At 38.8% G+C, this 23,059-nt stretch overlaps 2 protein-coding genes across 2 annotated transcripts; both read left to right on the top strand.

The window, feature by feature from the left end:
• Nucleotides 1-5,073: 5,073 nt before the first annotated feature.
• Nucleotides 5,074-6,647, top strand: LOC128710841 (uncharacterized). Its single transcript, XM_053805699.1, has 4 exons — nt 5,074-5,128; nt 5,267-5,642; nt 5,731-6,035; nt 6,592-6,647. The coding sequence occupies exons 1-4, from the start codon at nt 5,074-5,076 to the stop codon at nt 6,645-6,647; spliced, it is 792 nt and encodes a 263-aa protein (XP_053661674.1).
• Nucleotides 6,648-6,957: 310 nt separating this feature from the next.
• LOC128710830 (uncharacterized) lies at nt 6,958-22,508 on the top strand. Its single transcript, XM_053805688.1, has 5 exons — nt 6,958-6,972; nt 7,112-7,247; nt 10,069-10,444; nt 10,533-10,837; nt 22,408-22,508. Exons 1-5 carry the CDS (start codon nt 6,958-6,960, stop codon nt 22,506-22,508), a joined length of 933 nt encoding a protein of 310 aa, XP_053661663.1.
• Nucleotides 22,509-23,059: the final 551 nt, after the last annotated feature.

The following is a 23,059-nucleotide window of genomic DNA, read 5'->3' as shown; positions in this document are numbered from 1 at the left end:
GCATTGCTTCTACCGATTTTTACTAAGATAGGTCCGAAATAATCCAGACCTATGTAGGTAAACGGTCTATGTGAAACTGCTAGACGAGCCGGTGGCAAAGGTGCCATCCTAGGCGTATGTGGAATTGCCTTACGGATCTTACAATACTGGCAATTTCCAATCACTTTTTTCACTTCTGTCCTCATCCTAGAGATATGGAATTTTTGACGAAGTTCATTTACTATAGTTTCCTGATGAGCATGTTTCATATTTTGATGATACTTTAGAATCAGTAGTTCAACTGCTTTATGGTTGCGAGGTAGTATGATTGGATGTTTCACATCGAATGCTAAATCATCCATCATCTCGATCCTACCCTCACAACGTAAAATTCCCTTTTCATCCATAAAGGGGGATAACTGCCACAGTGTACTATCTTTGGGAATACATCTTAGATTTTCCGTGCTGGACTTAAGAATCAAAACTTCTTTAGGATAGATTTCCTTCTGAACGATTTTCCAAATAGTTTCCTCAGCTAACGCTAATTCCTCTCTAGTTAAATGCGAGTGTTCGTTTTCGCGCTTGTGTAATCTAGCATGACTAATGAACCGATGAATCCAACCAAAGGTTCGATGAAGTCTCTTAAAATTACTAAACCTTTCAAATTCAATTATCTTTGAAGGTTCGCTTGGCACATGTAAATGTTGTTGATTTTTAAGTTCTTCTACGGAAACTAAGGTATTCGTCTTTAGCTGTGGCCACTCATTTTCAGGATCGTACAAGAAATCAGGCCCCTGAAACCATCTGGATTCGAAATTCATATTCGGTTCTTTGACGGATTTTGTGCCGTCGTCAGCAACATTTTCCTTCGAAGGTACATAGCGCCATTCAGTTGGATTGGTCGTACTGAGTATTTCACCCACACGACAGGCTACAAAAGCACTATATTTTCTATGATCCGCAAAAATCCATGAAAGAACCGTATTGGAGTCACTCCAGAAATATCGCTTCGTTATAGGTATGGTATGATGAGTTTGTACGAACTCGGCTAGCCTTGTTCCAAGCACAGCTCCCAACAACTCTAACCTTGGTATTGATAAGGTTTTCAAAGGTGCTACCTTCGCTTTCGCGGAAACTAATGTGCATTGCACCTTTCCCTTCTCTTCCACGCGGAGATATATTGCACTACAATATGCTTCTTCGCCAGCATCAACGAACACGTGCATCTGTAGAGAATTATACAATTGGCTAGATGCACCTATAAAATAACACCTAGGTATTCTTAATATATATAATTTATCAAATAGTTTTGTCCACCTTTTCCACGTAGAGTAATGTTCTTCACCTATTTCATCATCCCATTCAAGTTTTTTGCGCCAAATATTTTGCATTAATATCTTTCCCTGTATTGTATAATGGCTAATCATGCCCAATGGATCGAAAATACTCATAAGACATTTCAATACTTGTCTTTTGGTTGGCTTACTCTTGAGGTTAATGAAATTCTTAATATCATCACTAATTGCTGTTGAAAAGGCAAGAGTGTCACTGCAGGGTAGCCATAACATTCCTAATACTCTTTCACTCCACTGATCTCCATGCACGCCTAAAGTTTTCCCATCAACTCGATTCAATTCCTTTAAATGAGATAATATTTCATCATTATTGGAAATCCAATTCCTCATCTCAAACCCTCCTTGCGCGTGTATGTACTTAACTTCTAGGGCAACCCTTTTGGCTTCGTCAACAGTTTCAAAACTGCCTACGAAATCATCTACGAAATGTTCTTTGACTATCGCTTCGTAAGCTCTTGGAGATTCCTTTTCGTATGTTTGCGCATTCAGATCTTTCACATACCTAGCCGACGCTGGAGAGCAAGTTGAACCAAAGGTTGCTACATCCATTATATAAATGTCGGGTTCCTTTTCCGGATCTGACTGCCATAGGAATCGTTGAGCATTTTTATCCTCTGCTCTGATTCGGATTTGGTGGAACATTTCTCGAATGTCACCACTAACAGCATACAAATACTGTCTGAACCTAAAATATATAGATGGTAAGATTGTGACGATCAGTTCTTCAGGCCCCTTCATAAGCATACTATTTAACGATACTTCACCTACTGTTGCAGCCGCATCCCATACAATCCGAACCTTGTTCGGCTTCTTAGGGTTGGTTACGACGCCTATCGGGAGGTACCATACTTTTCTCTGATCGACAGAGGTCAGTTCCTCTTTACTGGCTACGTGCGCATATTGTTTTTTCACATAATCTTGCAGTTGGTTAGTTATGTTTTCTCTAATGTTAGGATTTTTCAAAAGTTTCCTTTCCAACTGTTTATGCCGTTTGTACGCCATGCCGTAGCTGTCAGGAAATACAACTTCATCGTATTTCCATAATAAACCTGTTTCATATCTTCCTCCTACTTTCCTAGTTGTTTCATGGAGAATTTTGCGACTTCTTTCTTCTTCTTTCGTTGCAGGCAGTGGCACTGGTTTAGTTCCCAAATCTTCACCTGCAAAATACGTTCTTAATTGTGTACTGATATTGGTATCGAATGTTCCATGTACATGAAAACTAGGATAATCTTCAGTTGCGAAAGCTTTACCACCATAAACACACCATCCTAATCGTGTTTTTGTCGCTATTGGTTGCAAATCCTCGCCTTCTCTTATTTTCAATGGCGCGGCAATTTTAAGATGGTCTATACCTATCAACATTTTTGGTACTTGTTCGTAATAGGGTTCGATAGGTATTCCTTCAAAATGTTTAAACTTTGCCAAAAATTGTTTGCTTAAGGTTTGTTCAAACAAGCTAAGATTTTCTACTGTTCTCACATTGTTTAAGGTATAGCGTTTAGATTTGTTTTTACCAGAAATTTCCATTGAAACTATTTCAGAATTTTCCTCAACACGTGTAACGTCACCGGTCCATTTTAAGTAAAGTGGTTCTCTAGTACCTGTTATTCCTAAAGTGGTTGCGATGGATTGGTCGATGAGTGTCAATGATGAACCTTCATCTATGAATGCATACGTCTGTACCCGTTTGTCTTTGTTGTGCAATGTAATAGGAATCATTCTAAAAAGTAATTGTATAGGATCCACATGATAAGCATTATGAACGGCTGTACTGACAGCGTTAGTAATTGGGGGAGCGTGTAGTAGAGGATGGTGATCCCTCAAGCAACTTTCTAACCTACATTTTATAGGAAATTTGCACGGTCTTCTGCCATGTGGTTTTAAACATTTTCTGCACAAACCTATTTGCCTTACCACATCCCATTTTCTAGATAGCTCCAATGTTTCAAATTCTTTACATTTCCTTAACTCATGCCCGTTCTTTTTACATATTGCACAATGTAATATTTTCGCCTGATTTTCCGCATCATGTAGTTGTACGCGACCATGCACCCTTTTGGTTTCAACATTCGAATGTACTACATCCGTACGAGTTTTCAAACTACTAGCAGCAGCGACAAGATTCTGAATAAAACGATTAAATTCCCTTATCGATACTTCTCTACCCGTTTCCACTGTGTAACATTGGCTTGACAATGCCCAATCTAGTTGTAAATGACCTGGTAATCTATCAACCAACTCTTCTAGAAGTATAGGATTACCGCAATGGCTTTCCATTTCTGCTGCTGTTAGATAATCACACGCATTTCCGACAGCTACTCCAAAATTCATTAGGGTTTCAATTCTATCCGTTCTTATTGGGGGTGTCGCTTTGATTTTGTTCAATAATACATTTACTACTACCTTTGGTCTTCCAAAATGAAATTTAAGTATCTCTATTGCACGTGGTACCGATGCAGGCAATATTAATTGACCTTTCACTATTTCTAATGCTTTGCCTTTCAAACATCGCGTTAGTCGGATTAGATTCTCTTCATTATTATAACCGCACACTATGTTACTTCGTCTGTAGCTACTTATAAAGAATGGCCAATCGTCCGGCGCTCCGGAAAAGGACGGTAAATCACGAGGCATTGTCTTTCTTGCTTCTTTCTGTTCACTCGTAGGCTCTGCTTCACGTGATCTTACCTGATCATCCTTGCTAGCGGTTGGTACACGATCTAACGTCAGATCGCACACCATACCGCGGTCTAACGCCGATGGGACACTCGTTGTTTCAGCTGCCGTTGCTCGGTTTGCAGAATATGCGACACGTTCCGCCGATCTGCCCATGGTTGTATCGGTTGCCGGATTCATCGTCATCGTAGCGCCTAGTACCAAGTCGGTTGTAAGGTCAAACACCTTGCCGCGTTCAAACGCCGTGCTGGACAGCTTCGGTTCTCCCGAGGATACGGCTATCGCTGCCGAATTTGATGCGTCTCCGATGCTTATCGATGTATTACGGATTGCCTTTGTATGTGTTGCAATCGCTGCCGATATCATTGTAGACGGCTTGTCTGATGATAGTTGCGTATCATCTCGTTGTTCGCCTTCCACGTGCTCGTTCTCCAGTTGCAACATTTCGAGCTCGATCTCGAGGAGCTTTTTTTTAGTCGCCAGCTCCTCTCTTCTCCTTATCCGTTCATCTGCAGTGCGTTGCTCTGCTGTTGTGAGCTGCCCATACTTTGGGCGCACATGTTCGTTATCGCTGCTGTCAGACAGAGAAAGCGATATCGCCGAACCGTATTTGCCCGCGTGGGGCTCCACTTCCTTCCTCTGTGGTTCATCAATCGCCAGGTTAGCATGAGGCGTCGAGATTCCACTACTTTCGTGATGATCGATCGCCAAGTTAGCAGGAGGCGACGAAATTTCACTATGCTCACTTTCCATTCCATTTAGTTTCACACGAGATTTACACGAGAAACGTTACGGAGTTTTAGCTTTGTTACGTTTATTACTGCGACAGGTGTTTTGAGTGTGAGCGGGGTGATGCGAGCACTAAAACTCGTCCTGTCTCCTCGGTGGTTGGATAGAAAAGAGAGCGATCGCTTGACGCAGCGCACGCACATTTCCTTAACCGGATGCGTGTCCTGACGTTTTACCATCCAACCCACGTTTACAGGCGTAGGTGCAAGCGTTAGCGCCAACAGTTGTACTTGTGATTAGATGCCAACCTTATAAATTAAAGGAAAGTGAAATGTCTACCGAAAATTACGCGCATTGCTTAAAAAAAAGTGGTGTTTTGTATCGACGTAAGCGACGAGCTGAGAAAAGAAGAGATAAGTCACAGTACCGCAGAGCCACCACTTAACCAAACTAATGATGGTTTGTATTATTGTCTATTTTTAGTCTATTGGTTAAAATTTAATTGTAATTCGCTTTTGGTTAAGGTGTAGCGAAGCCAGGTTGTAACATAGCAGTAGAGCTTGATGGCGATGCATCGTTCATCGGTGAGGAGGAAGATAACGCTGATCCTAGTGTTTCCGATAGCTCTAGCGATGATGAATCTGAGAGTGACGAAGGAGTCATTGATTTCAAATCAATGAATATTACAGATTTCTTGAGGTATTTCGCTATAGCAACCAATCAAAAGCACTCGGCCATGAACATGTTGCTCTCAATTTTGATTACAAAAACCAATTTCGTGCTTCTAAAAGATGCTAGAGCGCTTTTAAACACCAATAGAGATCGTCCGGAACTAAGTACTCTCGGAAACGGTACTTTCTGGACCCGTGGTATTAAAAGGAGCCTCATGGACAATTTACGGTAAGGAGTATGACATTATCTTTTAGTTTATTTGTTTGTTTTGTTTGTTTGCATTGTTTTAGTAACTTATTGGTTTTCGTATTTTTAGGTTTACTACTGTGACAGAAACAATATCATTGAATATTTATATTGATGGCCTTCCGTTGCACAAAAGTAGTAACATGCAAATTTGGCCCATCGTGATAAATATTCAAGAAATGCCTCTGATCGCACCTATTACAACAGCGTTGTATTGTGAGCGCACAAAACCAACAAATACTCAACAAATCATGGATTTATTGGTAAAAGAGCTGAACAAATTAATGGACGAATGGTTTGAATTAAATAATTGCCGAGTGCAAGTAAAAATACGCGCAATAATAGCAGATTCTCCAGCAAGAGCATTTTTGAAAGGTAATTCTTTAAAATTTGATGTTAATTTTCATAGGTGATTTCAATGTTTATGGTCTAATATTAATAATTTTCTTGATCAATTGCACATCACACAATTAGCTACAACTCGTTACATATCAATTCATATCAACTTTTTAATAAACACAAACACAAAATGCGAGCATTTCTGAGACGGCGCTTTGCACTCCTCAGTTGCGTGCGCTGCTCTGCACTTTCCACAACACGTTTTGTGTGAACAAAACGCTTCGGCATGACCAATGCGACAACACTTAGAACAGGTGGTCACCTTTGGCACGTATGGCCGGTCAATGGGTATCTGGAGGCCTTCAATAACGAGTGCCTGCGGAAGTACCGTACCCTCAAACGTAATTCGGATCGAGGAAGTAGGGACAAAAGTTTTGGTATCTTTTGCTGAAGCGTCCAGCTTATACAGCTTTTTAGCTTCCAGCACTTTAACTTTGGGCGTGTCAGGGGAGGAAAACACTCCCTGGCCCATTTTAACAATATCTTCCTCGGAGTAATCGAAATCCTCGATTACGCCGGAAACTTCAACCAGACTACCGGGGATATAAACCCGATAGTGCTCCGTATAATCTGGATCAGCCGCAATAACGTTGGATTGAGCCCGGTCTTTGGCGGTTACCCTGATCCTGTTTGAGCGCATCCTAAACACATCGGTAACACCCGGATACTTTTGAAAGATCGATCCCGCGATCGATCGAACGTCGAGCTGTTTGTCTCGCGGCATGAAATACACGAGAGGCTTACCTTCCCAGGAGGAAGGGTAAGCACGTGCTCTATGTTGTGCTGATTGGGTAGCCTCTATTTTGTTTGTTTGTTCATCCTTCGAAGTTGAAGGACGAACTTCCAATGCCCCTTTTTTATCTCCTTTTCGGAGTCAGTATTTTCTTGCTCCACCGCCATGGTAGAGCAGAAGGTAACGGTCAAGGGGAGAACGGGGAAACAAACTTACCGTAACAAACGATAGACAGATACACACACGCACTACACAAAGCTCGACAAACCTCGATCGCTTGCTACGCTTGCTTATCGCTGTTGATCGATATCACTCATAGCACAATTGTCTACCGAACGAAGATCGGGGACAGACGGAGACACCGATTAGCACGCTACAGCCAAAACGAGTAGACACGCTGAGTACGCAATCGCACTTCGGGTTGATGACCATTCGCCGCCGTATGCAAAATATCCGTAGGTACGCTTTCAAACGAAATACGACCTCTCGCTACGGAAGCTGGAGGCAGGCTGTACTAATTAGTAATAATATGTTCATTTTCTCCCGAGATGAAAATAACAGTTTCATCTGCGAAAAGATGAATGTCCGACTTTTTTCAAATTGTCTTTATATCATTTACATAGTGTATAAATAGTATAGGACCCACCAAACTCTCTTGAGAAACTCTTTTATCATTTTTAATTGGTGCAGAGGTCACCTTATTAAAAATAACGTCCTTTGGCTCCTGTTCGTTAAGGAACTTTCAAACCATCTTGATTCATTTCCTTGAATCCCAAATTTTTTTAGCGTTTTTATTAAGAGTGATCTTCTAATAGTCTCAAATGCTCTGTTCTAGTCTTAAAAGACTGCCAGAGTCACCATATTACTATCCATGTTTGTTTTCCATTTTATTACCACAAGGTTCAATGCAGTTTCACATGAGTGATTTTGTCGATATTCCGATTGCTCAGAAATCAACAAACTATTTTCATTCAAATGATCTAATTGATCTCTAACTTCAATTTCGAGAATTTTTTTTTTAATACGTTCAGTTTGTTGATTGGGCGAAACTCTTCTTCTTAGATTGTACCTAAAACTTTTGGGATGGGTACCACAATTGATTCTTTTCAAAATTCGGGGAATATTCCGTGGCCCAATGATTTATTTGTTATACCTTACAATTCAGTTTTAATAACATTATAAACATTTTGTATACGTGAATCATTTTTTAACTAAAACCAAATTTGTTTGAGCTTAGCCGAGTCCAGTGGCGGATCTAACGGTGGGCGGAGTAGGCTGCCGCCTAGGGCCCCACCGTGCAAGCGGCCCCGGAAAAACTATCCCGGAGACAGTTGGGGGCCCCATCCAACCCTGCTTTTAGCTTCTCAGGGGCCTCGAAGATACCTCCCTACCTACCGGTCAGGTTTTTTTTTTTAATTTGTCAGATCATGTCAGCCCCCCCTCCCCCAGAATATTTTTTTTGTAATACGGGGACTAAACTTTCATTCATTCGCCACCCTAGGAACGTTTTCTTTCTCAAATCTACATCGAAAAACACCGGTGTCAAATGCACCGTTGGTTTACGATATGTGACCATTTTTTCGTCTGGATTGGTAGAGAAGTTGGCCACAGTTGCGTACTCCTTGTTGTTGGCAACTGTTGCTATGCTTCCGTTGAACGTATTTTCCAACCGTACCAGCTCTACTGGCACGAGTGTCGGCAACTTCAGCTCTTTGAACAGCATAGTCCCGCAAAGACCCGGGTAAAAAAGTGTCGTCCTCGACACATCGGGATTGCAACGTACAGCATGTTGGGGTTTGATGTCCTTTAAGTGGTTTTCCTAATATAATTAGCCACACGCGGCCGGATTAGGGATTCGCGTATCGAAGCCCAAAGAGGAAGCACATTGAATTGTAATCAGTTATCTTTTAATAAATATTCCCCACTATTCTTCTCTTACATACATTTAATTCATACAATAATAAGTCGTGGGGTCCCTTTTATTAAACCAGTTCTGTTTTAGAGCCTTGCGCGGCTCATCCAACTGACATTGGCGTAACTGTCAGTTGGGCAAGGTTGTGTGGTTCGGGTATGACATTACATTATCTTACATATAATATAATTATACCACCTATAACTTCTCCGGGGGGTGTAGCTCAGACGTCCTCGTTCGATTTAAGTTTATAATAAGAGGGTTTTTTTGTTTTCAAAACGTTATAATATGTACAATAAAAAACACTCTTAAACTATCTAACTGCACCTATCAACAAAATTCACTCACGAAACACCAAAAAAAACTACAAACTACAAAAAAATTAACACTTCATTACACTATGACTCCAGCTTATTTTAACATCTCAATTTTACTTTCATGCCTTTTAACACCTCTGGAATTTTCAAAAGTTATAACTGCAACGTGTTGAATAATTACTTTTGTTGCTCTTGGTTGCATTTTTGTTCGAATATTGGGTTTAACAAACACTGCTTGGTTTTCGTCCATTTCTGGTGGAGCACTTTTTGAATTATTATTTTTGGTTTGGTGGTCGGCCGCTTTTTGCATGTTATGAAACACCTCAGAAATTAATATACGTGCTTTTCTAGAAATTTGTTCCGAATCTCTGTTATTCATGTTGTTGAACAATAATTCGTTTGGTGCCCAGACAACCTCACTACGACCACAGAGTCTGATTAGGGTCGTAGAATTTTCATTTGTTCTACACTACGACTTTGTGGTCGTAAAAGCAAATTGGTTCGAAATTATGCTATTTTATATCATGCCGACAGAGAATAAATAAGAATAAACACTGAAACTTTTCAAATGACTGGAAAACTTTCAAGATATAACTGTTTCGGTCTGAAAAGTTTTTACAAATTTCGTCTAGTTGGCGAAGGCTCGAAATTCAACGAAGAATGCTTTGTCAAGTTTCGCATTGTCATTTGACATTTCAACGCGTGATTCAGTTCCTATGAATAGATAGTGATTTCATATTCTATTATTTCTATTCAATAGGATTAATTTGGATTTAGTTTGTGGTTTGTGCGATTTATGTTGTACTTGTGATTAGATGCCAACCTTATGAATTAAAGGAAAGTGAAATGTCTACCGAAAATTACGCGCATTGCTTAAAAAAAAGTGGTGTTTTGTATCGACGTAAGCGACTCTTGGACGAGCTGAGAAAAGAAGAGATAAGTCACAGTACCGCAGAGCCACCACTTAACCAAACTAATGATGGTTTGTATTATTGTCTATTTTTAGTCTATTGGTTAAAATTTAATTGTAATTCGCTTTTGGTTAAGGTGTAGCGAAGCCAGGTTGTAACATAGCAGTAGAGCTTGATGGCGATGCATCGTTCATCGGTGAGGAGGAAGATAACGCTGATCCTAGTGTTTCCGATAGCTCTAGCGATGATGAATCTGAGAGTGACGAAGGAGTCATTGATTTCAAATCAATGAATATTACAGATTTCTTGAGGTATTTCGCTATAGCAACCAATCAAAAGCACTCGGCCATGAACATGTTGCTCTCAATTTTGATTACAAAAACCAATTTCGTGCTTCTAAAAGATGCTAGAGCGCTTTTAAACACCAATAGAGATCGTCCGGAACTAAGTACTCTCGGAAACGGTACTTTCTGGACCCGTGGTATTAAAAGGAGCCTCATGGACAATTTACGGTAAGGAGTATGACATTATCTTTTAGTTTATTTGTTTGTTTTGTTTGTTTGCATTGTTTTAGTAACTTATTGGTTTTCGTATTTTTAGGTTTACTACTGTGACAGAAACAATATCATTGAATATTTATATTGAAGGCCTTCCGTTGCACAAAAGTAGTAACATGCAATTTTGGCCCATCATGATAAATATTCAAGAAATGCCTCTGATCGCACCTATTACAACAGCGTTGTATTGTGAGCGCACAAAACCAACAAATACTCAACAAATCATGGATTTATTGGTAAAAGAGCTGAACAAATTAATGGACGAAGGGCTTGAACTAAATAATTGCCGAGTGCAAGTAAAAATACGCGCAATAATAGCAGATTCTCCAGCAAGAGCATTTTTGAAAGGTAATTCTTTAAAGTTTGATGTTAATTTTCATAGGTGATTTCAATGTTTATGGTCTAATATTAATAATTTTCTTGATCAATTGCACATCACACAATTAGCTACAACTCGTTACATATCAATTCATATCAACTTTTTCATAAACACATTAACATTTACAGTTTACAATCATCGAGAATCATCACCTTACCTTTTTTTTTTCAACCAAAAGGAAAACAAATGAGTTGTCAATCAACTCGTGAATGTTTTGTAATATTTATTAGTTTTAGCTGATCTGGTCTTAATTAACGTATCCCTTTCTATGAAAAAAAAAAAATTTGAAAGGAATGTGCATTTTTGGACTTAAACAATTATGACGAACATTTTTCGCTGAATCATTGAAAAAATCCAAATGTCTTTGAATACAATGTTGCTACGCCGTAATCCAAACCAGACTGCTTTAATCGATACACATGATATAAATGCACAAAATCAATGCGCCATTGAGAACAGACCAAGAATTTCGTCGCAACGCATATGGGAAACACCACAGCGAAGTGTCACCTCTTTTACCTTTAAATAATTTTAATATTGTTGAAGATGTCTTAGTTGGAGATATTCTTCATATATTAGATCTTGGATTAACACGTAGATCACTTTTTGGTTGTAGCGATGGAACATTAGGTCTACAAACTAAATGGTCAACTAACTAAAGATGAGAATAATCACTCTTTTCAATGATTTGAATCGGAGTCAAAGAGTGGGTTTAAAGATTTGAAACCTTTACTCACTCTTTTGAGATTCATTAAAAAATATTACACTGCATTTATGTTTTTACCACTCTTTTGCGTTTATACTCACTCTTACTCTCTGTGCCGACTAGAAACTCACTCAGGAGTGAGTAAAACTGTTTTATCACTCTTTGGATTTGGATTTGGATAATCACTCTGTAAGAGTGAGTAAAAGAGTATTATCACTCTTTGGATTATAATCACTCTGTAAGAGTGAGTAAAAGAGTATTATCACTCTTTTGGGATTGTAAGCACCGAGGATGAGTGAGAAAACGTGTTTTATCCCTCTCTTTTGATTTTATTCATCGCCCGCCAGGGGACTTCGGGTTAGTGAGAGTGAGTAAAAATGCATTGTCCCTCTTGTTGGATTGTAAACATTGAGTAAAAAAGGAAGAGAGTAAAATTGAGTGACAATGTTTCATCGTTCGTTTTGGATTGAGATCGATGAATAGGAGTGAGTAAAAGTGTTTGATCACTCCTTTTGGATTGAAATAAATCTGTAGGTGTGATTAATTATTATATATTTTTAATATATAATTTGTTTTAATATCAACATATTTGGTGTACATTTATTTTTTCGCTGGATTTGCTAATAATATCCATCAAGATGGTTAAAATAAAATGTCATACAAATTGTTTTTTACCGAGGACTGTTAAGTGTTTACAAGTTTGCATTCCTCGTTAAATTCATAACGAATCATTTATTAGTTCAAATAAAGCATAAACAGAGATCTCTTGTAATCCATATAACATATTCGTGTACAATAATTCGTATATGCCTTAATTATAATTTTGATATAAACAGTATTTGAAGATTTAACGCCTGGCCGTTCCTACACTAATTAAAAAATACAGAAATAAACAATTAAAATAAAGAATCACTTCTATATCTTAAGTGCCATAGTTTTGCTAAAGAAACAGAATTTCTTGCAGTCTTTTGGGAGCTAACCTGTTGCGTTTTTCGGTGTATATTTGGCCCGCCTTTGAAAATATACGTTTACATGGAACCGAAGACGCTTGTATGCAGAAAATTGATTCTACTATTAGGTGTAGTTTTGGATAATTGGACGCTTCTCTTTTCCACCAAAGAATAGGATCGTTTTCGAATGCTAGTCGTGGTGCTCTTAAATATCTTTCCAGTTCTGCAACTGCGGTATCTGTAGCATCATACCGTTCTTCGCTTTCGTCAATGGTTTTAAGAAAGTCGCAGAATATGGAATCCGAACCTACAGTACTCCTTGCTGTAGAAGCAGATGTTGTTTCAGGGTACAAAGTTAGCAGTTCGGTTAGTAAATCATCGTATGCAGCTTGAAATACTTTTGGTTCGTTTTGAAGTGCATGTTTTTTCATGCGTGGGTCAAGAATCATTGCTTTTGTTATCAGTCTGTCACTTTTCATATGCTCGAACCGTGATTGTAAACCCTTAATTAGATGTGCCACCAGAAGTTTCACTTCCTCTTCTAAATTTTCTGTACGCGTCTGATATTCTTTAGCTTGTTTTAGTAACACTCTCATAAGCAACCCCATCTTGGATAAGGTTACTGACTTTTCTGCTGATACGTGTTTTGTAGCTTCTTCAAAGAATTTGAGTATCCCTATGGATTGTTCCAAGATTACCCAATCCTTGCCTACCAAATCGAATTTTATGTTGAATGTGTCTTTGCAAACACCGAGAGCTACTTTGTTCATTAAAAATCGTTCTATCATAACGTAAGTGGAGTTCCACCGTGTGGCCACATCTTGCTTCAATTTTAGTTCAGGCATTTTAAAGCTGCTCTGAACCTCGGCTAGTTTTCGCGTTGCAGCTGGACTTTTTTTGAAATACTTCACAATCCGTTTAGCTTCATCCACAGTTTGCTTGATTGTGTCATTAATTGCACTTTGTACAATTAAATTTACCGTATGTGCAAAACAAGGAATATGGTTTATTTTGAGCCCGTTAACTGCTGTCTTCATATTGGCTGCATTATCAGTTGTAATTGAAATTATTTTTTCATTTAATTTGAATTTCTTCAAGATATCGTCTATCCACTGACCAATTTCAGACCCTGTATGCTTGGCGGAGAACTCGGAACACTCTAGCAAATATGAAGATAGCTCAAAACTTTCATTTATAAAGTGTGCAGTAAGTGCGTAAAAGCTAGTGTTGTTTATGTTACTCCAGCCGTCTGCTGTTAGCGAAACAGATTTTGAAACACTCAGCTTTGCTGTCACTGTATCCAAAACTTCTTTATATACGCTAGGGAGCAATGCATGCGTAACAGTTTTTCGGCTAGGCAGGGTATACTGTTTGTTTAAGGCGCTTAAAAAATCTCTAAAATATTTGCTATCCACTAACGAAAAAGGACAGCTGTCCTTGCACAGTGCGAATAGTAGTAATTTGTCCAGATTTCTTTTGCTTTCATTAGATATAGGGCGGTTTGGTACAGCGTTTGGAACAGCGCTGGCTGTTTCTGCTAAAGGTTGAATAGTTTGCGAGGTAGTACCTTCGTCCGTATTGGCTGGTGGCGAGTCAACTGCATTTGACCGATTACGAGGTACTGATGGATGAAGATTTTGCAGATGTCGAGTTAAGTTGGATGTAGATCGGTTTTTTATATGTAATTCCCTATGGCAGTATCGGCATTTAGCTATTGTTCCGTCTGTTATGCTGGTGAAATGATTCCACACTTGACTGCTACTACCGATTCGAGGCATTTTTTTGTCAAAAATAGCAACAACCTGGAAAGAACAACGGTATTATTATAAAATTGAGTCGAACGCATCCAATTAAAACATTTACGTAATACACCACTATATTTTTAACCTTTATTCGTAAGTTAGGGTTTTTTAAAGTCGATAAATTATGCGAAACTTGTAAAGCGTGTGATTTGATCAAAACCTCTACTAATATAATGTTGCACGAAAAAATAAAATATAAATATTTTTTTTATTAACGGAGTATATATAAGTTCGCTTTTCTGATTTTGGTAGAACTAACTTTTGGTTCGCAAGAACATCAATTTCAACTTTTGCATTGGTCTATCTATTAACAGAGCAACAAATTAAATCAAATTAAATTTTCATTCAATTAAGAAGGCAATCATTTGTCGCTGATGATCTTAATTCGTTAAATTAAATTTGAATTCGAAAAACAGTTAATTCAAAATTTTCAAATTCGATATTCAATTATGCGAGGTTCCAACTCAACTATGACGATTATAAACTCATCACGGGTTCTGCCAAAAAAATTTAGCGCCAGAAGAACATGCGCCATTGGATGTGAAGATAGGAATTGACGAATTATTGGAGTGTGGTTTTAATTTGAGGAAACTATTATATTGTTTTAACAAACTCGTGTTGTGTGTCTTTAAAAGCAGGTAAATGTGAAGAAAAAATCTTGTTCTCTGTGTTTTTTTATAATTTAAAACTCTATTTTTTTTAAATTATGTCTTCCGGAACATACATTGCGAAAACCATTCAATGGTACCTGTCTGTTAAAATACATTTGTGTTGAGGCCTTTTTATTTTACCACAATTTCGTTCCGTGGGTGCGATGAACTAACGGAATAATGTTCTAAGAATTCAAAACACGCTGTTTTCTGTTGCTCTGTTAATAGATAGACCAATGCAAAAGTTGAAATTGATGTTCTTGCGAACCAAAAGTTAGTTCTACCAAAATCAGAAAAGCGAACTTATATATACTCCGTTAATAAAAAAAATATTTATATTTTATTTTTTCGTGCAACATTATATTAGTAGAGGTTTTGATCAAATCACACGCTTTACAAGTTTCGCATAATTTATCGACTTTAAAAAACCTTAACTTACGAATAAAGGTTAAAAATATAGTGGTGTATTACGTAAATGTTTTAATTGGATGCGTTCGACTCAATTTTATAATAATACCGTTGTTCTTTCCAGGTTGTTGCTATTTTTGACAAAAAAATGCCTCGAATCGGTAGTAGCAGTCAAGTGTGGAATCATTTCACCAGCATAACAGACTGAACAATAGCTAAATGCCGATACTGCCATAGGGAATTACATATAAAAAACCGATCTACATCCAACTTAACTCGACATCTGCAAAATCTTCATCCATCAGTACCTCGTAATCGGTCAAATGCAGTTGACTCGCCACCAGCCAATACGGACGAAGGTACTACCTCGCAAACTATTCAACCTTTAGCAGAAACAGCCAGCGCTGTTCCAAACGCTGTACCAAACCGCCCTATATCTAATGAAAGCAAAAGAAATCTGGACAAATTACTACTATTCGCACTGCGCAAGGACAGCTGTCCTTTTTCGTTAGTGGATAGCAAATATTTTAGAGATTTTTTAAGCGCCTTAAACAAACAGTATACCCTGCCTAGCCGAAAAACTGTTACGCATGCATTGCTCCCTAGCGTATATAAAGAAGTTTTGGATACAGTGACAGCAAAGCTGAGTGTTTCAAAATCTGTTTCGCTAACAGCAGACGGCTGGAGTAACATAAACAACACTAGCTTTTACGCACTTACTGCACACTTTATAAATGAAAGTTTTGAGCTATCTTCATATTTGCTAGAGTGTTCCGAGTTCTCCGCCAAGCATACAGGGTCTGAAATTGGTCAGTGGATAGACGATATCTTGAAGAAATTCAAATTAAATGAAAAAATAATTTCAATTACAACTGATAATGCAGCCAATATGAAGACAGCAGTTAACGGGCTCAAAATAAACCATATTCCTTGTTTTGCACATACGCTAAATTTAATTGTACAAAGTGCAATTAATGACACAATCAAGCAAACTGTGGATGAAACTAAACGGATTGTGAAGTATTTCAAAAAAAGTCCAGCTGCAACGCGAAAACTAGCCGAGGTTCAGAGCAGCTTTAAAATGCCTGAACTAAAATTGAAGCAAGATGTGGCCACACGGTGGAACTCCACTTACGTTATGATAGAACGATTTTTAATGAACAAAGTAGCTCTCGGTGTTTGCAAAGACACATTCAACATAAAATTCGATTTGGTAGGCAAGGATTGGGTAATCTTGGAACAATCCATAGGGATACTCAAATTCTTTGAAGAAGCTACAAAACACGTATCAGCAGAAAAGTCAGTAACCTTATCCAAGATGGGGTTGCTTATGAGAGTGTTACTAAAACAAGCTAAAGAATATCAGACGCGTACAGAAAATTTAGAAGAGGAAGTGAAACTTCTGGTGGCACATCTAATTAAGGGTTTACAATCACGGTTCGAGCATATGAAAAGTGACAGACTGATAACAAAAGCAATGATTCTTGACCCACGCATGAAAAAACATGCACTTCAAAACGAACCAAAAGTATTTCAAGCTGCATACGATGATTTACTAACCGAACTGCTAACTTTGTACCCTGAAACAACATCTGCTTCTACAGCAAGGAGTACTGTAGGTTCGGATTCCATATTCTGCGACTTTCTTAAAACCATTGACGAAAGCGAAGAACGGTATGATGCTACAGATACCGCAGTTGCAGAACTGGAAAGATATTTAAGAGCACCACGACTAGCATTCGAAAACGATCCTATTCTTTGGTGGAAAAGAGAAGCGTCCAATTATCCAAAACTACACTTAATAGTAGAATCAATTTTCTGCATACAAGCGTCTTCGGTTCCATGTAAACGTATATTTTCAAAGGCGGGCCAAATATACACCGAAAAACGCAACAGGTTAGCTCCCAAAAGACTGCAAGAAATTCTGTTTCTTTAGCAAAACTATGGCACTTAAGATATAGAAGTGATTCTTTATTTTAATTGTTTATTTCTGTATTTTTTAATTAGTGTAGGAACGGCCAGGCGTTAAATCTTCAAATACTGTTTAAATCAAAATTATAATTAAGGCATATACGAATTATTGTACACGAATATGTTATATGGATTACAAGAGATCTCTGTTTATGCTTTATTTGAACTAATAAGTGATGTTGTTATGTAAAAAATATGATATTTAAAATCTTTTCATGGTTTATTATAAAGAAAGAAAACAATTGGTGCAATCGGTCATATAGGGGGACCGAGAGACAACAAGATTTTTTTTTCGATCACCTTGATACCGAAAACCGGAAATAAGAGCCGTATCCCAATTCGTTATGAATTTAACGAGGAATGCAAACTTGTAAACACTTAACAGTCCTCGGTAAAAAACAATTTGTATGACATTTTATTTTAACCATCTTGATGGATATTATTAGCAAATCCAGCGAAAAAATAAATGTACACCAAATATGTTGATATTAAAACAAATTATATATTAAAAATATATAATAATTAATCACACCTACAGATTTATTTCAATCCAAAAGGAGTGATCAAACACTTTTACTCACTCCTATTCATCGATCTCAATCCAAAACGAACAATGAAACATTGTCACTCAATTTTACTCTCTTCCTTTTTTACTCAATGTTTACAATCCAACAAGAGGGACAATGCATTTTTACTCACTCTCACTAACCCGAAGTCCCCTGGCGGGCGATGAATAAAATCAAAAGAGAGGGATAAAACACGTTTTCTCACTCATCCTCGGTGCTTACAATCCCAAAAGAGTGATAATACTCTTTTACTCACTCTTACAGAGTGATTATAATCCAAAGAGTGATAATACTCTTTTACTCACTCTTACAGAGTGATTATCCAAATCCAAATCCAAAGAGTGATAAAACAGTTTTACTCACTCCTGAGTGAGTTTCTAGTCGGCACAGAGAGTAAGAGTGAGTATAAACGCAAAAGAGTGGTTAAAGGAGTCATAAAAACTCTTCGTGCTGATTTATATTCATTCACTCTCTCGAAGGTTTCAAATCACTCACTCACTGTTACTCAGCTTGCACATCTCTACAACTAACCAAATTATAGAATGTAAAGATGGCGGCTGTCAAGGCCTATATACATAAGGTGGATAAGTGGATAAGGATATATACATAAGTGGTCAAGGTTTATAATTTTGAACCGTCTACAACTCGGCCAACCTGACAAATGAATTGGCCTCAATTCTCTTAATTTATATTACGGCCTGAATTCGTAACGGCAACGTGTTGCCTAGAGAGTTTTCGATATTTTGAAACGAGTGTGGCTGCACCCAGTGTTTTAATTTGTCTGATTCTAAGACTCCGTCGAATGGTAATTGGGTTACTTGATAATCGTCAATATCACGTACCACATAGCGATCATTTGGTAGGATTTTGTGGATAATATACGGTCCTCTGTATTTTGCTATTAGTTTTTTATTTGAATTAGGTGCCGTATCTATATTTTTTATGACTACGTAATCTCCTATGTTGTATACTGGTGCGGGATTATTTTTCTTAAGAAATTGTTGTTCGTTTGTTTTTTGAGATTTAACGATGTTTTCAGAAGCTTGACGACGTATGGTTTCAAAGTCTCTAGAATGGGTATCATTTTTCATTTCCAAAAATTCAGTCAGTTCATCGACTAAAGGACCACGTTGTTCGACTCCGAAAAGCATAACTGAAGGTGTAAATTTAGTTGACGCATGAACTGTATTATTCAGGGCATACTCTGTGTACGCGAAATTTGCTTTAAAAAAGGTGTTCACCGTTTGGCTTTCCGATTGCTACTGACTTTATTCATACGCATACATTGCCCTTTGCGGGTTGCTATAATTTTAACGTCTATGCCCTATGATTCATTCCTTAACATGTCGCCCCCCGTGGAAAGGTATCTTTCTACTCCTATTAACCTTCTTGAACTGGAAAAATATATATCTTTGATATCGCTCGGCGATATTCACCTTCCATTGTTCGCACCTCAACGACCCGTATATTGCCATCATCTCCTCTAAATATTTTTGTTATTCTTCCAATAGCCCATTTTAACGGTGGCAGATTATCCTCCTTCACTAACACCAACGTTCCAACATCAATGTTTTCTCTCTGTCGGGTCCACTTAGTTCGCGGATGGAGCCCGGATAAGTAATCCGTTTTCCACTGTTTCCAGATCCGACGTACATACTCTTGGATCTTCTGAAAACGGTCCAATCGATTGATGTTCATATTTTCATACGATGGTTCAGGTATGGATACCAAACTGCGATGAATTAAAAAATGACCCGGTGTAAGTACTTCTAAATCTTCAGGGTCTGTCGATAACTGCGTCAATGGTCGGGAATTCAAACATGCCTCGATTTGAATCAGCAATGTCTCTAGGTCTTCCTTCAAAAGGATGGTGTCCCCAATTGTACACTTCAGATGCTTCTTCATACTCTTGATGGCCGCCTCCCATATTCCTCCGAAGTTTGGTGAGCGTGGTGGAATGAATTTAAATTCAATTCCTTCGGTGAGACACTGAGTGGTTATGGCATCTTGAGCTTGTTGCGTTGTAAAGAGTTCATATAGTTCCTTTAAAACTCGAGCCGCTCCTCGAAAGTTTTTAGCATTGTCACATTCTATAAGTGCGGGTTTTCCTCGTCGTGCTACAAAGCGCTTAAGCGCTGCGATAAACGCCTGGGTAGATAAATCCGCTACTAGCTCAATATGAACTGCCTTGGTTACCAGACATATAAAGACTGCCACATAACATTTAACTGGTGCAGACTTTCGTGATGCGAAACGATACCACATTGGCCCACATAAATCGATTCCGGAATTTAGAAACGGATAGGAAGGGGTTACCCTTTCTGGCGGCAGGTCACCCATTAGCTGCTCCATACACGTGGGTTTGCTTCTATAGCATTTTACACAATTGTGCACTACTTTGCGAGCTAAGTTGCGCACTCTAAGTGGCCAGAACCGTTCACGTATTAAAGCGATAAGCAGCTGTGGACCTGCATGTAGAAATTGGCGATGATATGACTGCATTAGCAATAGGGTAAGTGGTTGTTTTGGGTCCAAAATTATTGGATGTTTTCTGGTTTCTGAAACTGGGGCATTTCGAAGTCTACCTCCGATACACAGAATACCATCCACTAATATCGGTGCCAGCGATTTCAGTTTCGAAGTTCCTTTTACTTGGCCATCTTTCAAACTCGCTATTTCTTCTCCGAATGTTTCAGATTGAGCCAATCTAACTAATACCTTTATGGCTTGTTGTAGTTCAACGAGTGTAAGGAATCCTTTTCGACGATGGCTTCGGTTCACCCTCTGACTGTTGTAACGGAAACGGAGAATGTATGCTAATAATCGTGCTAAGGCCGAATACGACGATCGCAGACTGAATATAGGACTGCTGTTCTTTGCCTGAGCAGTCAATACTACCACTCGTTCTTCTAATTGTTCTGCTGTGAAACTTTCATTTGGGACAGTAGTACGTGATGTCCATTGGATGTGCTCACTCAGCCATTTTGGGCCATGCCACCAGACCTCGTTTTTCTTCAAATCACAAGGTAACATGCCTCTAGATATAATATCCGCTGGATTCTCTTCTCCTGACACATGTAACCGCTGAATCTTGTCAGTGATATGTTGAATCTCAGAAACCCTGTTTGCAATGAAGGGTTTCCATCGGGAAGGATTACCAGCGATCCAGTACAGGACAATTGTCGAATCTACCCAGAATACACAATTCATTTCGCGTTTTATGCTTAACTTGACCTTTTGCCACAGATGACTTAACAGTAAGGCAGCAGACAGCTCTAGTCTTGGTAACGTTACTCTTCTTTGTTTCTTGCCATTTTCGATAGGTGCAACCTTTGATTTTGCACTTAGCAGCTCTACTGTGATTCTTCCGTCTGTCGAAATAGTGCGTATGTAAATACAAGCACCATATGCCTTTTCAGATGCGTCGCTGAAACCATGCACTTCTACGATATCTGCTTCGTTTGCAACTACTCGACGTGGAACCACAATTTCTTCTATATCTGCCATGCTTCGTTTAAACTGCATCCATTTATCTCGTAGCACCTCCTCCAATGGGTATCCCAATTAACCCTTCTTTCCCAAAGAACTTGCAAGAAACATTTGGCTATAACGATGACTGGTCCGATCAATCCCAAAGGATCGTATAAGCGAGCTGCATCTGATACAACAGTCCGTTTACTGATATGCTCTTCATTATTCCATTTTGGGATACAAAATGTAAGTATATCTTGTGCAGGTGTCCACTTTAGTCCAAGCATCTTAATAGATTTGTGGGGATCGATCACAAGCTCCGAACCCACTTCTTGAAGTTCGGGTGAAAGCGTTTTTAATATATGTGGTGAATTAGAAGCCCACTTTCTCAGATGAAATCCCGCAGAATGTAGCACTGTGGATAGTTCTCTGCATACACGCTTGGACAATTTGGTCTCGTTGGCAAGTGTTTGTAGGCATTTTGTGGCTAGGTATGGGGCTGACGCTGTTCCATATGTTACGGTCTTTAGTTGAAATTCCCTAATTCCACTTTCGTCATTTCCCCACAGAATGCGTTGGAGTGGGCGGTCTGCTTCTCTTATCCAAATCTGCCTATACATTTTCTCAATATCGGCTGTTAATGCGTATCTTGGGAAGCGAAAACGCATTATGATACTGAGCAGATCGTCTTGGATGACTGGGCCCACTAATAAAGCTTCATTTAACGAAACTCCTGAATCCGTACTACAGGATGCATCAAAAACAACCCTTAGTTTGGTCGTTAGGCTATCGGGCTTTATAACGCAATGGTGTGGCATATAATACATCTGTACATCGCGTATTGGTTCGTGACTAATTTCCTCCATGTGGCCTAGCTTTAGATATTCGTTTAGAAATTCCTCGTATTGGAGCTTTAGTTCAGGATTGGCTTGCAGACGACGATTCAGCGAGTGGAGTCGTCGTTTCGATATTTCGTATGATCTACCTATCTTTTTTATCTTATCCCCGTTTTTAGGCAACGCAACTATAAATCTTCCATCTGATCCGCGATTGGTTGTGCTTTCGAAAATCGCTTCACATTCTGATTCTTCAGAGGATAACATATTCGAAGTCTGACACGTTTCTATCTCCCAAAACTTGCAAAGTTGTTCGTCTAACGAATCCGCAACGTATGTTACATTTACAAGGCTTTGTTGTACGCAACTACTTTCTGTCGACGCCTTTCCGGATACTACCCAACCGAATAGCGTTTGCTGTAGCATCAAGCTACTATCCTCTGAATGCAGTCTCATTAACCCGTCCAACAGTATTTCGTTATATACCTCTCTGCCGAGAAGCATATCTATCGGGCCAACTTCTCCACATGTCGGGTCAGCCAGTTTAATGTTCTGTGGTAATTTCCAATGTTGCGTATCAACCTTAGCAGCTGGAAGGTCCCACATTATCTCCGACAGAACGTGCAACCTTAAAGGAAATTGAACATTAGTACACTGTGACTGAATTATTACGTTTACCGAATGTGATGAAGGCTGGCAGCTCCTGCCCACTGCTCCAATCGACAAGTCCTCCCGTTGCCTTTGAGCTCGTATTCCTGCACTACTCGCTCGGTAATCAGGTTGACTTGCGCACCGCCGTCCAATAATGCTCGTGCTATCATCTTATTGCCA

The sequence above is a fragment of the Anopheles marshallii genome, chromosome X (genome assembly GCF_943734725.1).
Source record: "Anopheles marshallii chromosome X, idAnoMarsDA_429_01, whole genome shotgun sequence".
Classification (NCBI taxonomy): domain Eukaryota; kingdom Metazoa; phylum Arthropoda; class Insecta; order Diptera; family Culicidae; genus Anopheles; species Anopheles marshallii.
Note: the sequence above shows the minus strand (reverse complement) of the source record. Positions and strands in the feature narration are given on the sequence as shown.

Coding starts and splice junctions, on each gene's coding strand:
- LOC128710830 (XM_053805688.1), top strand. Junction 7,248..10,068: donor CCGCCGTATGCAAAATATCC/GTAGGTACGCTT, acceptor CTTTTGGTTAAG/GTGTAGCGAAGCCAGGTTGT. Junction 10,445..10,532: donor AGCCTCATGGACAATTTACG/GTAAGGAGTATG, acceptor TCGTATTTTTAG/GTTTACTACTGTGACAGAAA.
- LOC128710841 (XM_053805699.1), top strand. CDS start 5,074: ATGTCTACCGAAAATTACGCGCATTGCTTAAAAAAAAGTGGTGTTTTG. Junction 5,129..5,266: donor AAGTGGTGTTTTGTATCGAC/GTAAGCGACGAG, acceptor CTTTTGGTTAAG/GTGTAGCGAAGCCAGGTTGT. Junction 5,643..5,730: donor AGCCTCATGGACAATTTACG/GTAAGGAGTATG, acceptor TCGTATTTTTAG/GTTTACTACTGTGACAGAAA.